This window comes from Elephas maximus, chromosome 3 (genome assembly GCF_024166365.1).
Source record: "Elephas maximus indicus isolate mEleMax1 chromosome 3, mEleMax1 primary haplotype, whole genome shotgun sequence".
In the NCBI taxonomy this organism is placed as follows: domain Eukaryota; kingdom Metazoa; phylum Chordata; class Mammalia; order Proboscidea; family Elephantidae; genus Elephas; species Elephas maximus.
The window spans coordinates 195699621-195721296 of NC_064821.1; the positions used below are offsets into that span (position 1 = coordinate 195699621).

Here is a 21676-nt window from a genome sequence, read left to right on the forward strand (position 1 = left end):
AATGAGGTCCCTCTCCTCTGTGCTCTCTTCTCTCTTTTGTGTCTCAAAAGAGATTGACTCAAGATACGACCTAATCCTGTAGATTGTGTCCTGCCTCCTTAATATGACTGCTCCTAATCCTGCTTCATTAACATCATAGAGGTTAGGATTTACAATACATAGGACAATCACATCAGATTACAAAATGGAGGACAACCACACATTACTGGGAATCATAGCCTAGCCAAGTTGGCACACATTTCTGGGGACACAATTCAATCCATAACATTCCACTCTTTGATCCCTAAAAATTCATGTCCTTGCCACATGTAAAACACATTCACCCTGTCATATCATCCCAGGAGTCTTAAACTAATTCCAAGTCCAAAATCTCCTTTTCTGCAAAATTCCTCTTCATCTGTGAAACCTAGAATATAAGTTATCTGTTTCCAAAGTACAATGGTAGAACAGGCACAAGGTCAACATTTCCTTTACAAATGGGAGAAATTAGAGGGAAAGAAAAGTTAACGGCATGAAGCAAGTCCAAAGTGAAGTGGAAAGATTTACGTTTGATCTCAAGCTCTGAAAATAATCCTCTCTTCTCTGAGACCATCTGGGCAATGGCCCTGCCCTCCAGACTCTGGATGTTGGCCATGCTTTCTGGATTCTGGGTGGAGGTCCCTCAGCTCCGCACTTCAACTCTGCTTTCCAGGCCCACTGGCACAGCAACCCTGCTCCCTCGAATCTGGGCAGCCCCATTCTCCTGTCCAAATGAGTAGTGACACCACCCCCTTGGCCCCAGCAAGCCCCATTCTTCTGCCCCTTGGGCATGGCAGCCTAGCCCCTTCAGCTTTGGGTAGTGGCTCTGACCTCACTCCTCTGGCATTCCTGAACAGCAGCCCAACACTCCAGTACTGAGTTGGTGAAGATGTGATTCTTTGAAACCCAGGAGCCAGTGGCCCCACCCTTTGAGACCCCAGAGGTAATGACCCTGTCCTTTGAGGCTGAGGCAGCTCTACTTTCTGAGCTCCTTGTCTCCTCAGCTTCTGCTTCCTGGTTCCTTGGCCATTCAGCCCCTTGGCCCCTCAAGCATCCTGGGCCAGCCTGGCCTCTGCTCTGCTCAGACAAGTGTTACAAACTCTTTAGCTCTACCAATAAGTGCCCAGAAGCATCCCATTCCTCTAGGAAGTCTTCTGCCTAAAAGCACTCAACTCTCTTGCTCCATGGGTTACTTCCTACACCATCTCATGTCAGTCTCCTGTTCCATTGTTGCCGTTTCTCTGCTGCTGCTTTTTGCCATCTGCACAGTCTCTGGTATTGCAACTCTCCTCACTTTCTTCTGAACCCTCACCAGAATTGCCTTTGACTTCCATAATTCCACCAACAGTTTCTTGAAGACAATCTAGGTTTTTACTATTAAGTACCTTAAAACTCTTTCAGCCTCTACCCATTCACAGTTTTAAAACCAATTCCACCTTTTAGGTAGTTATTAGAGCAGCACCCCACTCCCAGTACCAAATATCTGTCTTAGTTACCTAATGCTGTTATAATGGAAATACCACAAGTGGATAGCTTTGACATAAAGAAATTTATTCTGTCACAGTTTAAGAGGCTAGAAGTCCAAATTCAGGGCGCCGGCTCCAGGGGAAGGCTTTCTCTCTGTGTCAACTCTGGGGGAAAGTCTTTGTCATCAATCTTGCCCTGGTCTAGGATCTCCTCAGCACTGGGATCCAGGGTCCAAAGGATATGCTCCACTCCTGGCTCTTCTTGCTTGGTGGTAATGAGGTCCCTCTCCTCTATGCTCTCTTCTCTCTTTTGTGCCTCAAAAGAGATTGACTCGAGATATAACCAAGTCCTGTAGATTGTGTCCTGCCTCATTAATATAACTGCCTCTGATCCTGCCTCATTAACATCATAGAGATTAAGATTTACAATACACAGCATAATTACCTCAGATCACAAAACAGGGGACAATCACACAATACTGGGAATCATGGCCTAGCCAAGGTGACACACATTTTGGAGGCACAATTCAATCCACAGCACCACCCAGTAGGGTACCTACACCAAGCACCTATTTCAGGTGAATTGAACATTTGTCGTAAATTCAAAGTTTATTGTGGTTTCCCAAGACTCAGTCCTTGGATTTCTTCTTTTTTTCAGTCCTCACTTATTTTCTTGTGACTGATGTCCTCCAGTCTTATGGCTTTAAATACCATGTATATGCTGATGATTCCCCAGATTGGATCTCCAAGCTCAGACCTCTCTCCTAAACCCCTACTCAACAAACATCTCCACATGGAGGTCTGAGAGGCATCACGTCTAAAACACTTTGTGATAGTTCCTGTCTCCAGAACCTGATCTTCTGGCAGATGTCTCCAAGTTCAAAAAAACTGTGTGTTTAAGAAAGGAATAGAAGACCTTATAGTTGAAACGTGCTGTTAGAGGAAGAGAGTAGCGCGAGATCAGATTGGAGATGTAGGTGGGTGCCAGATCATGCCTTTTAGGAAAAGAATTTCACGTTTACCTTGTGTGCAATGGGAAACTATCAAAGGGCTTTAAACAGGGTTGTAGCCTGATTCAAATAAAATTTGAAGAGAGAAACGTGCTTTAAAGAATGATTAAAACTTCACCAGGTAGAAAAGCTGAAGAAGATCATTTCCAAAAAAAAGTATGAATAGCTGTCACTTCTGAGTTCCTGACCCTCTATAATCCACCTTCACTGGATTTTTAACTGATTTGTGTTTTAATTTGAAGGGCATGAGATATAAATGTCACCTGGGTAGAACAGGTTGGTTGGACATCCATCCAACCAGGGCCACTGAAGTAATATCTTTGGATTGTACTTCTGTTATAGGTGCTATTCCTTATCTTTTCAAACCAATAAACTCAGTTTTATAAATACAGTGAAAGTCAATTTATTATTAATAAATTGGGTTATCTAACCAATCTTGCCATCAAAATCAAAGAATCTTGCCATAGACGGATGAATTATCACAATTTAAAAAGAGTGAATTGGTTAGGATTTTTTTGGTTGGAAGTTCATAGGCCAACTCAAGAGAAAAGAAAAATAATTTATCATAAGAATATAAGAATTTCTCACACAACCCAAGACCAGGAATGCAGTTGGACCCCAAGAAGAGACAAGAATCAGAAACTGAAAATACTTCCTGGGTTCTCTCTGTCTTTTATCTCTGTTCCTCCCTGCACATCTGCTTCATTCTTATCCATTTATCTCTGTGGAAGGACTTCCACTTGTTCTTCCTTTATTTTATTTTATTTTATTTTGTAGGGTTAGGAGAGGATGGTATCCCTGACTTGTTCTGTGACCCTGGTCAAGCCTGGGCCTCAGTTTTCCCATCTGAGAAATGGGGGCAGCCCATGTTTTGGAGCTTTCCTACATGGCTTACAAGGGAGGCCTGGGGTCCCCAGCAGGGCTGTCATGGTGGGGGCACCCTGGCTGTATCTTCTGGCTCCTCTACTCCTCAAAACCCACACATGAACTCCAGGCTCAAATTCTGCTTGTTTTTATTTTAAAAGTCCTGATTAAGTAGTGGCCACCTCTATCAGGGTCCCTTAGCTAGGTGAGGCGGAGATGGTAGTACCAGTCTCCCACACCCCTCCCCCCACCCCTGAAGTGCTAGAATGGGAGCTCGACACGTAGAGGCCCTGGTCTCCTGAGCATGCCCTCTTATGAGTGGTCCCGCCCCACATTGTGTTCTCGTGGCAAGCTGCATGTTGGACAAGGTGTGAGGTTTGCTTTTGGCTGCGCTGTGTCCTGGGAGCCAGAGTGGCCAGGTGTAAGTGTTGCTGTGAGGCTCCCTCCACCCATGTCCCTGGTCACATGGCCACATCTGTGGAGGTCCGCACCCTGGTACACAGGAGCATGTCATGTGAGGCGTGTGAACCTCTCTGGGTCCCTGTGGCTGTGGGCCGGCTGGTTGCTTTTCCTGGGCTGGGTATGCTACAGAGGTTAAAAGCTGGGGGTGGGGAGGGTGTTGCTGTAGATATTTAATCTGGGGGGGGGGTGGGACTGGAGCTCCAAGGTGCAGGATCAGGCTGACCGTAAAGGTTGTATTCCCTCCTCCAAAGGTCAGGGTGGGGAGCTTGGTTTTCTCAGGATCCATATGGGGCTGACACCCTCACAGGAGTTCTCTGGCAACCTGGGCCAAGATCTCTTTGATGTGGCCAATGACCTTCTCGTGTCTGGCTGGGTTGTGCTCCACGGCAACATGTGGCCAAGCCATATAGAAGTCCAGGGTACTAGCATGGGTGCCTCAGAATATCTACGAATTCTATACACTACACCCAACGTGTCCATGGACAAAGGAAGAGAACATGAATGTAGGTGAACCCTTGGCAGTCTCTGTTTCTTCAGGCTAATCTCTTCAGGATCTGATATCCTATTATATCCACTCCATGTGCTGTGTTAAAAAAAAAAAAAAAGGACAGCCACAGATTCTGGGATAACATTAGCTCAGCTACTTGGAGGAACTAACCCTATTTTGGTTACAATTTCCAGCTCCTGGGAAGGGCTGATTGATCTAGCTTGAGAAGGATGTCCACTCTTAATGCCAGTCATCTGTGCCCAGGAGGGCAAGATTATTTTGTTTAAAATCCAAGAGACTGTTTAAAATGCATGGACACAGTGGGTCCAGTATATAGAAAAAGAGAGCTTTGAAGACTAAAAAAATAAATATCAAAAATAAAATATAATTAATCTACAATAAAGGTAAAACTATGAGTGAGCCAGTTTTTTTTTTTTAATCTTAATGTCTGTATTAGTAACGGTGAGCGAACTGCTGTAAATAAACAACTCTGACATTTCAGTGGCTTCATATAAATAACATTTATTTCTTATTCATGTCACAGTCAGCAGAGTATGGGTGGGAGAGTCTGGCTCCGTCTAATCATTCGGAGACCCAAGTTCCTTCCATTTTCTGGATCTGCCCTTCTATATATTCTTGGTGTCTTTCTCCAGTCAACCAGCAGATGGAGAGAGAAAGAGCATGGAGAAGGCGAGCTACTGTTAACTGTCTTGATGTGAAGGTATTATAAACAGCACATTCTTACTCCAGTGAGAACTGGCCACATGGCTTTATCTATATATAAGAGAGCTAGGAAGTGTTTTTTTTTTAGGAAGTGTAGACTAGTGGTGTGTCCAGGAAGAAGAATATCTGTGAGCCCTGGAAGTCTCTGTCTCTATGCTAATCTCTTCATGCTACGATACCCTATTATACCCACCTTCATTTTGGACAGCAAGACAAGGCAGCCATATTCTTGGATCAGGGGATCCTTTTCTCTGGACAGTGCTAAGAGGCCAGCTTCATGTCCTTCAGGCTTTCAGTTTTCTGACAGCCTCTCCTTTGGTGGCACACTCTTATTGCATCTGCTAATACTGTCATTTGAAGGCCCTGGCTGGTGTAAATAGTTAATGCAGTCAGCTGCTAATGGAAAGGTTGGAGGCTCAAGGCCACCCAGAGGGAAGGCCTGGTGATCCACTTCTGAAAACTGAGGCACTGAAAACCCTAATGAGCACAGTTCTACTCTGACACACATGGAGTCACCATGAGTTGGAGTTGACTCGGCGGCAACTGGATTTGATACTATCAGTTAGGTTACTGTTAGGCCTTGCTTTCAGCGGGCAAGTACCCTGTACTTTTATTTGATTGGTTTCTAGGGGTCTTACTGGACTGGAATTTTACAAAAGGAATTTTAATGGAGAAATAAAGGGGAAATCAAAATTCCTCTTGTGAAGTTCTGTAGGCAAAACAAGTAAGGCCTGTGAGAAGAGATCAGTAGGCTGGGTCGATCCTAAAATGTCTGTTAAGGCATTTTCTCCCCTTATAACAAGCTAGATTTCTCTGCCTATTTCCAAGCTAGTTCTTAAAGATTCATCGAACAAATATTTGTTGAACATCTACAGTGAGATAGTCGATTAGGTGGTAGAAACACATTCCGGTGTCATTAGGAACCATGAGATCCCATAGACGACTTTAGCTTCCACTGCTGCCAGTCTGTCTCATTTCTTACCTGAATAATGCAGACAAAAGATGACAGGCACACCCTGAGCCTAATGAATGGCCAAGTCCTTGTCACTAAACAGTATCAGTTTCATGTACTTTCTTGTAGACTCGTTTTTCAGAGGACCCCACTAGTTCTTCATTACAGCTTTACAGTGTCAGAAATTATTTCTCTCTGTTTAATGTTTTTGGATCCCCTGCAAAAACCTACTGCTGAAAGAATGATTATTCTAAAGGCTATGGACTCTAGGACTAAGGAATGAGGACCTTGGGAAACACTGGCCTCCTAATCCCCAGCAAATGGTAAGTCCTGCCCTCACTGGTACCCTCTTGTTTCACTGCACCTTCATTTCACTAGTGACCTTGCCTTCACAGCTGAACTGTTTTGGCCAAATTAACCAGAGTCAGGGTCCAGAGACATAAAGTTCTTGGTTAGGAGAAAAGCAAAAAAAAAAAAAAAAAATCATTAAGGTTAAAAAGGCATGACATCAGAGTTGGATTATTAGACATGTCAGTCCGAAGAACAGGAGATGCAGAATTGAACTTGAAATTCACAGGCTAGAGGAGGAAATAGGGAGAGAGCTCCATGCCCAGAGGAGAGAGCTATATCACACGTGGTTATATCTGCTGGCAAGTTCTCTCCTACCCAATCCTGCCTAAAAGGCCATTGCTGAGAAGCTGCCACACCTGCTTCCCTGTCAGCAGAAAAAGCATATCACAGAGGGGCAACTGTTCAGGCTGTCATATCTAATTTATTAGACAGTGTAAATGTAGGCATATTATAAGTACGGAGCTTAGCCTCAGAGTTTAAGATTGTCCATTTTTACAATCAAGTCTTGATTGTCATTTTAGTATCATGATGTTTCGCCTCAGATTAGCAGGTCCCAAAGCCTCGGTTCATAAAATGAAAATTACATTTTCTGATTGGCGTGAGACACAACTCTGGACATCCCAATCTCCTTCTGCCTTTTTCTTGCCCTTCTCCCAGTAGTAGCTCCATATCCAACATATTTTTCTTAGATAAAACTAATGCGTGTGTAACAGTCTTCTTGTTAAAGGCCAACCGTGTTGGCAGGTAGTATAGGGATGGACAAAAAATATATTTATCAGGGTATTCAGAATATCCAACATCTTTTTCCAAGTGTCATGAAAAAGGTCATGTCTTGGATTAGAGGATTCTGCCCCTGAAAAATGTTCCACTCTCACCAAGGAATAAGAGAGTAGAGAAGCATTATTAATTGTGATCACCCAAGACTTGATAAAAAGCTATAAGATGATTCTAAGATTTCCCCCAACTTCTGTGAAATTGTCTACCAACATTTCCTTTCAAATGTTCTTATTGCTCCATTCCTTTCATCTTGTTTGCAGACATAGATCTTGCCTAAGCAATGGATTGCACATCTGGTCAAAATGACAAGCCTAGGAATCCCAGGCAGTTTGGGAAGAAGCAAAAAAGGCTAAAAAACTAATGTCAAGGGGTCAGTGGTGAGGAGAGAACAACTGGAAGCTCATCTTGCCCTACAAGAAGTTTCTATTTCTTCCCTCATAACTCTCATAACAGGCAAGGATGGGTGTGCTTGGCTCTGAGAGCAAGGCTTGAGCGCAGTGTTCGGACTCCTGCTTAGGGAACGAGGGATGGTGGCTAAAGTTGTTGCCAGGTGAAAACCCCAGGTTTTGCTCAGCGTGACTTGTTACAGCCAATAAAGGAGAGGCCGAAGTGGGAGATCAGAGAGATGCCTTTATTTTGTTGTACAAGGGAAGGAGCAATCGGGGCTGCTGCCTCCAAGACTGCTTGCAGGCAGCTTGGGGAGGTGGGCTTTTACAGAGAGCAGACAAGGAAATGCAAATTAATCATGAATATTCAGGATTGACCTTCACACAGGTGCTCCTAGCTTGGGGATGACTATACATTTTTTTCAAAGGTTTGATCCCCCAGTAAGGAGGAAGAGGTTGATCTTCTTTCATTAGAAGGTTAAGTCTCCACTCAGAGGCCATTTTGGTTATCTTGTCAAGGACAATTTCAGAAGAAAGGGCAGCTTATTCTGCTCAGTGTAGGAGCATAAGCCAAAGCAGGTGTCTCTTAGAAGTTTGGGCTCTGAGGCTGCCTGCCTCAAAGTCTGCAGGCCCAGCATGGAAAAATCTGGGCCCATGAGACAAGTAGGGTCATTCCAGAGCTAGTGGGAGCCTGATGAAACATCAAGAAGACCAGGCTATGGCTCTGTAAAGACAAGAAGAACATACAGTAAGGGTGGCAACAGGTCATGAAAGGATTGTTTCATTCAAGCTCAAAGAGGCTAAGAAAATAGATGGCACCTTCCTAGGGCCTAAGACACACACTGATGGTGGGGCCAAGTCACAAACTAGTACAGTACCCCAGGGACTTACCCAACCAGCTCCCATGTGAGTCACAAACAATACTCACATATATTAACACATTTTATCCCCCACGATCATAAAACTCGCTGAGGTAAATGGGGCAAGTGTCTCCCTATTTCACACACGAAAACACCAGATTCAGAGCAATTAAGCGACTATCTAAGATCACATAGCTTCAAAGTAGTTGAGCAGGGCTCAAACTCCAGTCTTGTGTCACCAAACCCCTCCTTTTCAAGGCACTAAGCTGCTCCTCACATTCCTTGGTCAACTATCAGGTCTTACCTAGTTCCAGAGCCAAATAGCTCTGCACAGTCAGCTCCCATTCTGATTATAAAACTGAGCTGCTGACTGGTGGGTCTCTTGAGTCAGCCACTCAAGGGCTGCATTTGTATTTCCTGGCCCAAGTTAGGGCAAGGATTCTTCTCCCACTTCCCCAAAGAGGTCTCCAGTTCAGGGCTAGTATTCCAGGCTCTTTGAAAAGACTTTCTCAAGATTGTGTCCAAAGAGTCCCCACTTCCACTCCTACTCTGCAGCCCACACCAGGCCAGTCTTCATGGATTCCAGCTGCAGGACCTACCTGAGCAGATCACAGCCACATCTTCCTTGTGGGTGCAGTCATGATACCCCCAGAACCTGTGCCGGCACTGCTCTAGAGACAACTCATTCCCTGAGCAACGAACATCATCCAGCCAGATGGGGCCAACCCCCAGGCCAAAGCGCTTCTGGACTCCAAAGGGTAGAAGGAGGGGATCGCCACAGCCCAGTTGTTTGCATACCACCTGGTTTTCCTTTCTTCCCCAGCCATCATCACAGACAGAACCCCATATACCCTTGTGCAGCACCATCAGACGTCCAGAGCAGTGGCTCTCTCCTCGCTCCAGCTTCAGTTCAAAGGGATCTGTGGTGTCAAAGAGGAAGTCAAGGGTTGGAGAGAGGTAGAGAAAGGGAAAAAAAAGTTCCTTTACATCCTCACTCAAACACATTGCATATGAAACTCTCCACATGTGTTTCTGTGTTTACAGTCCCTCTTCTAGGTCTCCGTCAGGTTCTAACACATGTGGCCTAGATCCCTTTCCTTAACAAATATATTTTCATTCCCCCACCTATGTTGTAAATCTAACGTGTATACATGACTTTCTAGTAGGTCTGAAAAACTAAAGAACTTAGCAGCGACATGGGGTGGTTTGACTGCACCACACTGAGTGCATTTTCTGGTAACTCTTCCGAAAGCCCAAGCGAGAATCAAAGCAGAGGCAGCACAGACTGACGATCCAGCCTGTCTATTCCTCTGAACCCGTCTCTGCCCACGTGAAGATGTGGAACATCCACCACCACGGTTTCGGTTCTGCCAGCCTGAGTCCATGGAGTGAAAACTGACTACATAATGGGAGTCCCATCCCCATCAGCGAGTGGAGCTGAAAAATAGTTGACGGCTAAAATTTTGGGTCCATAGTCTCTTAACGAGGATCCTGGCATACATGAGCAGTCGCCCAGAACCCAGCACCTACAGTATATACTTAGATCACTTTCCTGGGGTTTTGCTCACGTTCTGGATTTATATTCTTGTCCTTGGTGACCCCCTGCCTCTCTCCTCTACAAAGGGGATAGATTCCGTTTCTCAGAACCTAGGATGCTAACCGAGGATTGTAATCAACTAGGGCAGGCATCTCTGAGGCATGACTCTGCCACTGTCCTTATAACAGGTATCAATATTGTTCAGAGACTTCTGATGCCACGGCCATACCCTCTTTTGATCTTGAGGCCAACTTGGTCAGTCACAGTTTACCTCTGTCTTCCTGAACCTGTAACTTGGGTTGCTACCAGCCCCTTGGAAAAGGAGAGGCAGCACTAAGGCAGGATTAACTTCTCAACTCCAGGTCCGTCCCTTCTAGCCAGTGACCAGTTGCCATCAAGTCTATTCGGACTCATGACAACCTCCTGCGTGTCAGAGCAGAACTATGTACCATGCGATTTTCAGTGACTGATTTTTCAGAAGTAGATAACCAGGCCTTTCTTCCAAGGTGCCTCTGGTTGGACTTGAACCACCAAACTTCTGGTTAGCAGCAGAGCACATTAACCATCCACACCATCCAGGGACTCCCCATCCTCCCTAATGTTGCCTAATTTCTCTCTCTCCACATGCCTAATGTTAAGATTGCAGTATATTTGTCTTTACTCAAGCCAAAATAGTACTCAATACCAAGGATGAATTCTTAGAGGCCCCTCTGGTTCCTACGCCACTGCTTCCTCTCTTTCATCTAACACTTTGGCAGTCAATTCTTTAGATATTTAAGACTTTGTGCAATAATTTTTCATTTGGGGAAAAGACCTAATCAAAATAGAAATTTAAGGTCAGCTCTTACTTAAAGAATTAATTCTGGGTGATTTCATAATTTGGTAGAATTCCAAACAGATACTTTAAGCCACCAGAAATTTTAAAAGAACTTTAAATCAGGTTTTTAAATATGTTTTTATTGTATATTAGCTAGCCCCTATCGGTTTGGTATCACTGGAGAAGGACATCATGCTTGGCTGATGAAAAAGAGGAAGACCCTTAAGGGAATGGATTGACACAGCAGCTCCAACAATGGGCTCAAACATAGCAATGATTGTGACACTAGCACAGGACTGGACAACATTTTGTTCTAGTGTACATACAGTTGCTGTGACTCGGAACTGACTCTATGGCACCTAACAACAGCCACAATTTGTATGGTTGAAAAACGCATATCAAAATCCCATCATAAATGAGGTAGGGAACAAAAAAAATAATAGAAATAATAAGACTGGAAGTTGGTTCTTTGAAAGCATCAACAAAATTGACAAACAACTGGCCAAACTGACAAAAGAAAAGCAGGAGAGGAAGCAAGTAACTTGGATAAGAAATGAGATGGGTGACATTACAACCAAACCAATTGAAATAAAAAGGATCATAACAGAATACTACGAAAAACTGCACTTCAACCAATTTGAAAATCTATAGGAAATGGACACATTTCTAGAAACACACTACCTCCTTAAACAAAAAAAAAAACTGAACAGATCCATAACTAAATAAGAGCTTGAAGAGTTTAAACACATGCACACACACACACAACAACAACAACAACAAAAAGCCCTGGCCCTAGTGGCTTCACTGGAGAACTCTACAAACATTCAGAGACGAGCTTACACCAATACTACTCAAACTATTTCAGAGTATAGAAAAGGAAGGAATATTCCTGAAGTCAATCTATGAACCCAGCATAACCCTGATTACCAAAGCCAGGCAAAGACACCCCAAAAAGGAAAATTACAGACCAATGTCCCTCATGAAAACAGATGCAAAAATTATCAACAGAATTCTAGCCTTCAAGCCTAGGAACTTCATCCCACAATGTGTTTGGTTATGTCTAAGAAGTTGCCTTGACTATGGCCCTTGTGTGCTGTTGTCTATATTAACATATGAGCAGCGTGGAAAAGGCAGTCAAGAAATCAAAAAACGTATTGCACTGGGCAAATCTGCTGCAAAAAGCCTCTTTAAAGTGTTGAAAAGCAAAACTGTGTCACTTTGAGGACTAAGGTGAGTCTGACCCAAGCCACGGTGTTTTCAATCACCTCCTACGCATGCAAAAGCTGAACAATGAATAACGAAGATCAAAGAAGAATTGACGCCTTTGATTTATGGTGTTGGAAAAGAATACTGAATATACCATAGACTGCCGGAAGAACGAACAAATCTGTTTGGGAAGAAGTACAGCCAGAATGCTCCTTAGAAGCAAGGATAGTGAGGCTTCATCTCACATACTTCGGACATGTTATCAGGAGGGACCAGTTCCTGGAGAAGGACATCGTGCTTGGTAAAGCAGAGGGTCATCAAAAAAGAGGGAAGACCCTCTAGGACATGGATTGACATAGTGGCTGCAACAATGGACTTAGGCATAACAATGATTGTGAAGATAGTGCAGGACCGGGCAGTGTTTCCTTCTTTTGTACACAGGGTTGCTGTGAGACGCAACCAACTCAACCAGCTCGACAATACCTAACAACATCAAATGAAAACGAATTTGCTTTGTAAACTTTCACCCAAGGCACAGTAAAAATTTTTTAATCCCTTTATATGAGCTAAACCAAAAAACAAACAAACAAACAAACAAACCCAGTGCTGTTGAGCTAATTCCAACTCATAGCGACCCTATAGGACAGAGCAGAACTGCCCCATAGAGTTTCCAAGGAGCACCTGGCAGATTCGAACTGCTGACCCTTTAATATGTTTCGGGTTTTAGATACACCATTTGGGAGCAAACTGCAGAGGAGGCGATTATCAATTCAAAAGCATGCTGAGTGGAAGAAAGAAGCCAAGCCAGGATTAAATAAATGTGCTACCGAAAATTGGGGAATCCGGCTCAGAAAACTTATACAGAATTCAATAAAATAATAGTTCGTATTTTTTTTTAATAATATAGGGATTAATATTGTTTAATATATTAATAGAGCTGCTATAGTAACTGTCATGGATTGAATTATGTCCCCCCAAAAATGGGTGTATCAACTTGATTAGGCCAGGATTCCAGTATTGTGTGGTTGTCCTCTGTTTTGTGATTGTAATTTTATGTTAAAAAGGATTAGGGTGAGAATGTAATACCACCCTTACTCAGGTCACCTCCCCTATCCAATGTGGAGGGAGTTTCCCTGGGGTGTGGCCTGCACCACCTTTTATCTCTCAAGAGATGAAAGGAAAGGGAAGTAAGCAGAGAGTTGGGGACCTCACACCACCAAGAAAACTGCACCAGGAGCAAAGTGTGTCCTTTGGACAGGGGGTCCCTGTGCCTGAGAAGCTCCTCGACCAGAGGAAGGTTGAGGACAAGGACCTTCCTTCAGAGCTGACAGAGAGAGAAAGCCTTCCTGGAGCCGATGCCCTGAATTTGGACTGGTAACCGACTAGACTGTGAGAGAATCGATTTCTCTTTGTTAAAGCCATCTGCTTGTGGTATTTCTGTTATGGCAGCACTAGATGACTAGGACACTGATTATGAGTTAGAATCGACTCAGTGATGACAGGTTTAGTTTTTTTGTTTGTTTACATCATTTTTATATACAAAGGCAGGTATTATTAGTCCCGTTTTAAAGACCAGAACATTAAGGATAAGCACAATTAACTTTGCTATGTGTATTTACAATTCTCTGTAAATAATGACTGAATAAAATTTCATTTAATAAATTCATGAAAAATCTTAGCCTCTGAATTTGCAGGTTTTACCTTCACAGTGGACCCAAGTGTCTTCGTCATGGGTGCAGTTGTTCTTCCCCCAAGGCCTGGAAGGGCAATCCTGAATAGTTAGTTCTTTTCCTGAGCATGACACCTGGTTCAGCCAGATGGGCCCTTGGCCCTGTGTAGCTCTTTTACAGTTTCCTTGGGTCAGTGTGGCCTTCCCACATCCCAGCTGCCGGCATACCACCTTGGCAGCCTGGAGGTTCCAGCCTGCTTTGCACACGGTGCCCCACTGGTCCTGATGCTTCACCTCCACTCGCCCTATGCAGCGTCCGGGGCCATCAGCCAGCCGCACAGTCTCTGGGACTGGAAAAAGAAAGAGGAAGTGTCTGTTCCCTGCGAGAACACAGTCTTCTTGAGAAAAGAGAATCAATGTATACATCTCTACTCTCTTGCTGTTTAGTGCAATGTAGACTGGAGTGCTTAGGGCCTAATAACTGCTTACGAATCCTCTGCTGAATGAGTAGATGAATGAACCAATGAGTCAGTTCTCAGTTGAACCATTAATCATTTCTACGCATTTTTATTTTTTCAAATTCTTTTCACATTCAACTTCTCATTTCCTCCTCAAAAAAGGCAGATAGAAACACTGTGTAGATTTAAAAAAATAAAATAAAAAACCAAACACAATATAACATACAGAGAAGTGAAGTGATGTGCCCAAGGCCAAAGCCTTTTGCTATTAGTGTCAGCACTAGCACCCAAGAATCCCAGATTAGGGCTCTCAATCTTCAAGACTTCTAAAAAATAGGAAAGAAGCCTCAGCATCAGGTCACAAAGAGTCGGTGCCTGTTTCCCTAGTAACGAATTCATGGGAGGCCGAGAAAGAGAAGACATGGCCTAGCCTCTTAGCCAAATCACAGTCTAATGGGGAAAAGTACACACAGAGAGGGGAGAAATTATTAAGACATAGAAAGCAAATGTATGCAGGAAAGGAAAGGAATAGAGAAAAACACGTGAGAGTGTGCTGGTTTCCCGTGAGCACCTCCTACCTACCTGACTAGCTGGTGGACAACTTGAGAGCCGAAACTATAGGACAAGTATAAATTATACCTCGTGGGCTCATTTCGTCCCCCATAACTCCAACTCTAGATCCAGATACATGGTACCCTATTCAGCATACGCTTCCTGACTGCAGGGGAGTCTCTGCATGTGCGTCTGTGTGTGTTCAGAAAAGAAACAGGTTCTCATATATCTTGTAACTAAGAGGAAGGCATTAGCTCAAGCAAGTAGCAGTAAAAATTCTAGGTGAGGATAACGTTTATCGCTAGGTCAAGTGTGAGATGTGAAGGACAAGGGACCAATTAGCCATTGCAGCCCATGTGAAAGTCCACAGTGGGAAGTAAAGACAAACAAGTGTGGCCTTGTGGGATATGGGCAGCTGGCAGATGGTCTTCGAGCCCTGCCATACTCACTTTCACATGAAGCTCCTGCGTAGTCTTGGTGGCTACAGCTCCCATAATCAGTATCTTCTTTCTCACATTGAGCCAGTGTATCTTCCAGCCCCTTGCAATGGAACTCCTCGATGAAGAAGTCTTGGTTCTCTTCCGCCTGTGGCTTATATGTAAAACTACTCTGTGTTCCCTTCGCTGCTCCACAGCCCAGCTCCCGGCACACCACAACTACGTTCTTCAAGTCCCAGTTGTAACCACACACAGCGCTCCACTGACCGTTCTGTTCCACATCTACTCGCCCTTCACAGCGGTGGGGGCCTCCCACCAGTCGCGCTCTGTATGAAGACTCTGCGAGGAGATGCACTATTAGCTGGGGACCCAGGAGGAGTCTAAAGGGTCCTCAGGGATGTGGTCAGTCAGCTTGGGACTGCTTCACCATTCACAGGCAGCATGGAAAGTCAGAGGAGGGGAAGGAGAAAACAGAAGGGAAGGGGAGAGAGGACCTGCAGGGCCCCATCTCTGAGCTCTGATTCTGCTACACCCTTAAATGTACCCTACCAAGAAATTCCACCTACAGACTCCTAGATATGACTGTAGGATTTTGTTTGCAGATTAAAGGAAGGATATTGATTAAAGATAAAGCAGAATTCTCAGAATCTCTGGTGGTCAAAACCAGAAGGGCCTATAGAGATTATAAAGCCCAATCCCACTATTTCACAGATAAGGGAGACAATCCCCAGAGAAGTGAAGATCCTAGAGTCATACTGTAAATTAGCAGAAGCCCCAGGCCAGCATCCAAGTCTAGCGAAGGTTACTATGTGATCTTTCTTGTTCATGACTCTGTCTCTCCCCACGGACGTCAGATGGAGGAGGGACTGAGAGATCTACGTATAGTTTGGGCTCCTAAACTGAACAAAGGAGTCCTGGTGGCACAGTGGTTAAAGGGCTCAGCTGTGAACTGAAAGGTCCAATGGTTCAATCCCACTGACCACTTTGTGGGAGAAAGCTGTGGCATACTGTTACCATGAAGATCACAGCTTTGGAAACCCTATGGGGCAGTTCTACACTCTATGAGTCAGAATCAACTCGATGGCAATGGATTTTTTTTTTTTTTTTTAAGCTGAACAGCCTCTCTCTCCCATTATCAGTGACCCACATCATCCTTGTTACTTCCTGTGACATTTTCCCATGCCCAAGCATCCAGGTCAGAAGAAATACAGAGAATACCAGACAAAGGAATCAGTAGAGCCTCAGAGTCTCAGAGCCCCAATTTCTAGTCTAAGAGGTCACTGAGGATGGGTTTGGGGTAGGAGAGAGGCTCTATAGAACCTATACATGAGTTTTGAGGAATCCATGACTTGGTTCTGCTTCTCAAGTAGACTATGGGGGGCAAAAGACTAACAGAAACCTCTCCCTTCTCCTGAGGCATAGAAGTAGAATAGGAAACAAACAGCCCATCAGGCAACATTTGTTGAGTGTCTGCTATGTTCAAGGTATTATTTTATGAACTTTGAGAACAGCGATGAATGAGACAGGTAATATTGCTGCCCTCAAGGAGCTTATATTTAGTCACTAGGCTGAAGTAATCCCTCCAAGTCGCCTGTAGCTCCAGAGTGAAAAAGGAGAAGAGAGGAATTTGTCACGCTCCACAGAGTGGGGAAGTTAGCCAGTGGGACATTTAGCTGAGAGAGGTCTGGTTCACCTGGAGGGATCACATTTGGGCTGGTGGTCTGCGACCTATAGAGATACGAGGCGCTTAACAGATGCCCACATAGACCACACGGGATGACCCAGCTGCCTGCAGGGATGGAATATGACTTCTGAGGACCATATTTCCTGCTGCCTGCCTTGTCTCAATGCTGTGTAAACTCCCCAGAAAACTTAGAATTAACCCAGAATAAGTGGTTGAATGAGAAAACACTGATCTGGCTGATATTAAACTGCACTGGAAAGCTTATGTTTAGTTTGTTCATTTGTTTTTTGTTTCTTCTTATTCCTTTTTTTTTTAATTTTTTTGGTAATATGCAGAATATATAGAATGAATACTTGAAATTTAATTAGTAATAGAAAAACTAAGAAAGTTACCATTTTTGCACCCGGGTTTAAGGCTGATACATTTGGGTACAAATATAATTCTTAAGGAGTCACCCAGAAATAACTTTTGAGTCAGTATAGTTCATTATAACTAAGACTAGAGTTTGCATTGACATTGTTATTTACTCCAGGAAAGATTAGCTATTAAGATCACGGTCAGGTTATTATATTTGATTTTGGGTGATAAAATGCTAGTTTTAAAATAAACTCCCTTTGAATGAGTTTTCATTTTCTGTGGAATGAAATACTAGAAGAGCCCATGGGAAAGAAGAAATATGTATTTAAAAAAAAAAGAAATAGTAAATATAAAAGAAATTCAGCTTGAGGGGAGAAAGAATGGCTGAGTAAGATTTTAAAGCTACAAAAGAGTAGAAAGAATCATCAGGGCAGTTGTGTCCTAGGCAGTGCCGTTAGCAGCCTTTAGCATCAGAAGGCTTTAGAGAGGGAGCCAGGGTCAGAAGAAAAACATCCTAGAGTATGGGGAGGTTTGTCAAGAGAGCCATTGTTTCCCAATACCAGCACCAAGAAACAGTCCTGGAGGCCAAAATAAAAAGATCAAGTAATCTGAGAGTTGGACTGAGGACCCAACAACTGAGCTCATTAAGAAATCAAACTGCATCCAGCAGGATGCAGAAGCTTCCACACCCATAGCAGAGTTTGTGGCTTCCTCTCTCTAGTAAACTCTCTACTCGAGAGAAAGGATAGACTGCAGGGACTATGTAAAAAAAAAACTGATATTCTACAAACAACCCCCTTGAGTTTGTACCATCATAACCTCCCTCTTCCATAGACTTATTCCCTTTGTGCAGCCCAACCTCTGCTTGGTTGTGCAGTTTGTGCACTGCCCAAAGGCTCCTTGCAGAGGTGACCAATGGAGGCTGACATCCAGCCTGAACTCTGCTGGTCCAGCCATGTACTGCGCAGAGGCAGATGGATTCACAGTTCAAATAAAGGTAACATTAAGGCTGGCAGGGGGAGCTGATGTGCTGGTTCCAAGTGGAGCAAAAGGAAGTTCATTTCCCAGAGATAGCCACCAGATGGTAAGGTACCTCTGTGTGTGTGTGTGTGTGTGTGTGTGTGTGTTGTGTGTTGTGTGTGCCATAGAGTAGATTCTGACTCATAGAGACCCTACAGGACACAGTAGAACTGCTCCTAGTTGGCCTGAAATAAAGCCATATGATACTTGGATGTTGGCCAAGCATCTTGGGCCATGGAGGCCAAGTCGAGAGGAGTCCCCTTGCAGGATAAAACAAAAGCAATCAAGTCAATTCCAGCTCATAGTGACCCCAGAGTAGAACTGCTCCCTAGAGTTTTCTTGGCCGTAATCTTTACGGAAGCAGTTCACCAAGCCTTTTCTGCACATAGACGAGTAGACGAGTGCAAATCGTTTGCACCACCCAGAGACTTGTCATTGCAGGATGAACCACCCTAATTCCTTATAAGTTCTGGAGGTAGAAATCCATCCAGACAAGACTGAGAGGGGGTGGGAACGCGGAAAGGAAGATGGGTTGACACAGTGGCTGCAACAATAGGCTCAAGCATAACAACGATTATGAAGACGGCACAGGGCCGAGTGGGGTTCCATTCTATCGTATGTAGGGTCACTATGAGTCGTAACTGACTCGGTGGTACCTAACAACAACAATTTCCCTGTGGTCCGGTGAGCTTCAAAATTTCCACTTTCCTGAGCTTGAAGGCCTACCTCTCAGGAATCCCCCAAAAATCTTACCTATGAGGCCAGGTCCAGTGCAAATGGCTAGGGAGAAAAGAAGGAAGTGAGTGAGGTCATATAGTCAATTTCCAAGGCTTTGCTGACTACAACTCTCTGGAAGGCCCTTGCCAAAACTTGTGCGATAGTTGGGGCGGTACATATACAACCTCCAAAGTCAGGCTTGTTGGCACCTTCTCCTGGGATGGCCAGCTTCAAAGGACACATGGACATTGGCTAGGAATTACAGAGACCAATTCTACCACAGCTAACTGACCCCATCCTGCTCCCTGGACATGTGATGGGAACTCTGTGCCAGACATGCCTAGATTTGGATTTCTATTCTAGTCAACTATGTTGATTGGTTAATACAGCCTGTAGTTACGGTGTGGTAAAGCCACCTCTGGGTCAACAAAAATGAGTTGCTGGAGGCCACTGGAAAGATGCACTGGTGGGGGGAGGTAAAGATGCAGTGGGGGCAGTGCAAGGAGTAGGGAAAAGTGGTGGGAATGGCCTGTGTTCACTGGCACTGCATTTAGTCCAGGGTCAGCAAATTTTTCCTTCAAAAGGCCAGATAGTAAATACTTTAGGCTTTGTGGACCATATGATCTCTGTTGCAACTACTCAACTCTGCCTTTGTAGTTTAAAAACAGCCATGGGCAATAAGTAAACAGATGGACATGGCTGTGTTCCAATAAAATTTTATTTCATGTAACTTTCACGTGTCACAAAATATTATTCTTCTTTTGAATTTTTAAAACCATTTTAAAATGGGCTAGTTTACAGACCCCAGATTTAGACCAGTAGATTAGAAAGCAGCCCTCTACTCAGTTCCAAATCTCTAGATTTATGCATCCGCACTCGTTCAATATATTGGAGTTTCTTCCTGGAGGATCTGCTGGGTTGGACCCTTTCATTCCTAAGGCTCTCTCCTAACACTGTACAGTCCTGAGCCCTGTGACCTCCAATAGTCCTTGAGGGCTAGGTATTTTCAAGTGCAGAACTCCTCCCTTATCTTAAAGGATTCTTCTGAAGGAACTCATACCTTTGACCTTCCACTCTAGAGTTTTTCAGGCAAATCCAAGTATCTCAGTGGCTTGTCCTGGGATACTTTCTTTTCTTGGTTTCCAAGGAATTCCTCAATAGCCCCAGGCCCTTACTCTTCGGGACATGACCACACTCAGACTCCGTGAGTTCTGGTTTGCAACTGCCTAAAACCCAAAGTTATACTTATGTGAACCATTTGTATAACACTCTACATGCCTAACAATGAACACAAAACATTTTTCTATACAAAGGAAATTGAACGTGTCAAGTTTGATACCAAAAACCAAAAAACCAAACCCGTTGCCTTCGAGTCAATTTCAACTCATAGCAATGCAAGCTGGAAATTGATATAGCTACTACATGACTTGAAAGCTCTCCTCTGTAGGGAGGGGGATAATGCGGGTGACACCGACCAATAACGCTTCATGAAGGAGCTGGGTCTGAGGTAAGCCTGGGAGATTCAGCAGAACATTTATGATGGGCAGAGCTGGCTCTTAGGTGCTGTGGGCTATATAGATGTTTCAGGGAGCATATACTTGCCCAGTTGTGTGTGTGAGAGAGAGAAAGAGAGAAAGAGGGAAACCAGGACTTCATCAAGACAATGAAAATGGATGAGATTGATTAGAAAATTTATCTAGCAAGCATTGCATTGTTAGATGTCCTAAATTAGTTATCTCATGAAAACATTCTTAACAAACCTGTGAGAAATATAACATTATCTTCATTTCATACATGAGAAATCAAGATATCAGAGATGTATGGTAACTGACATATTGAATGACAGATAAGAAATTAAAGAGCCAAGATTGAAACTCAGGTCTCTTTAGTTCCCAAATCCCCATTTACTTTAGATTACCCTGGGTGTTAAGAAGCTGGGAGAAATTAGGGAAGTGTGATAGAGAAAATTTTTGAGAGGAAACCAAGTAACATGATCAAGAAAAAAGGAGTATGTCTTGTGGCTCATCTTCCTTTCCTTGCTCTACCTGTTTGTCTTCTCATAAATAGTACATTTAGGGAAATTTATGTAAAAAGGGAAATGGAAAGAAAAAAAATGACCATAAATAGGTTATTGCAAATATAAGGGGAATAGATTTTAAAAATCTGGCCATCAAAGTGGATTATAAATTGGGTGTGGATTAAGTGGCTTCCTTTGGGTTTAGAAGAGTTGCTAGATATAAAGAAAGGAGAGCAGGGAGAAGCTGACCTTGGAAGAATGGGATCTGTGCAGGCTTGGCAAGTGGAAGATTGTCCTGATCAAAATCCGAGAAAACTCTGGAGTCTAAGCCAACAGGAGCAGAGATACTCACCAAGGATCAAGGAGAGTAGCAGAGCCATGACCTGGGCAGCTGAAGATATTGAACTGAAATTTAAGGCTGGAAGGAAACCCCAGAGTAGCAATATTCAGCTTCAGCTGCAAGTGTGTCTGGAGGGTGAGGGCAGCAGCTCCTGTATGTGACAGAAGTGCTCTCAGATGACCATGAACCAATGGATTTAGAAGGCAGAACTGATAGGCTGGACTTGCTGAAATCGGCATGTTTCCAGAGGAAGGGAGGTGGCCGGAAATGGCAAAAAGATGTTCACAAAAACAAAACAAAAAAACCAGTCTGTCATAACTTGGCTCTGCTATAATCCCAGCCCCATCCATATCTGCATTAGTTCCTTCACTATGTAAACAGGGGAGATAGTTCCTACAAGGAAACTCAGATGCTAGGAACAGGGCCATCTCGTAGAAGGCCAGGCAATGCTTTGTCTCCAAGTATGGTTTGTGGGGGCAGCAGGCCAATTTTGATTCCTTCTCTTCACA

General features: G+C 43.9%; 1 protein-coding gene across 3 annotated transcripts; it reads right to left on the reverse strand.

The window, feature by feature from the left end:
- Positions 1-7727: 7727 nt before the first annotated feature.
- CD5L (CD5 molecule like) lies at positions 7728-21385 on the reverse strand. Of its 3 annotated transcripts, XM_049880877.1 has the most exons (6): positions 21180-21385; positions 18847-18873; positions 15045-15371; positions 13618-13935; positions 8956-9276; positions 7728-8220 (listed from the first exon to the last, which is right to left on the reverse strand). In XM_049880877.1, the coding sequence occupies exons 1-6, from the start codon at positions 21205-21207 to the stop codon at positions 8213-8215; spliced, it is 1029 nt and encodes a 342-aa protein (XP_049736834.1). In that variant the 5' UTR covers positions 21208-21385; the 3' UTR covers positions 7728-8212. The 3 variants fall into 3 exon arrangements, with proteins under 3 accessions (XP_049736834.1, XP_049736833.1, XP_049736835.1); XM_049880876.1 differs by lacking the exon at positions 7728-8220 and having other exon boundaries at positions 8257-9276; XM_049880878.1 differs by lacking the exons at positions 7728-8220; positions 18847-18873 and having other exon boundaries at positions 8257-9276.
- Positions 21386-21676: the final 291 nt, after the last annotated feature.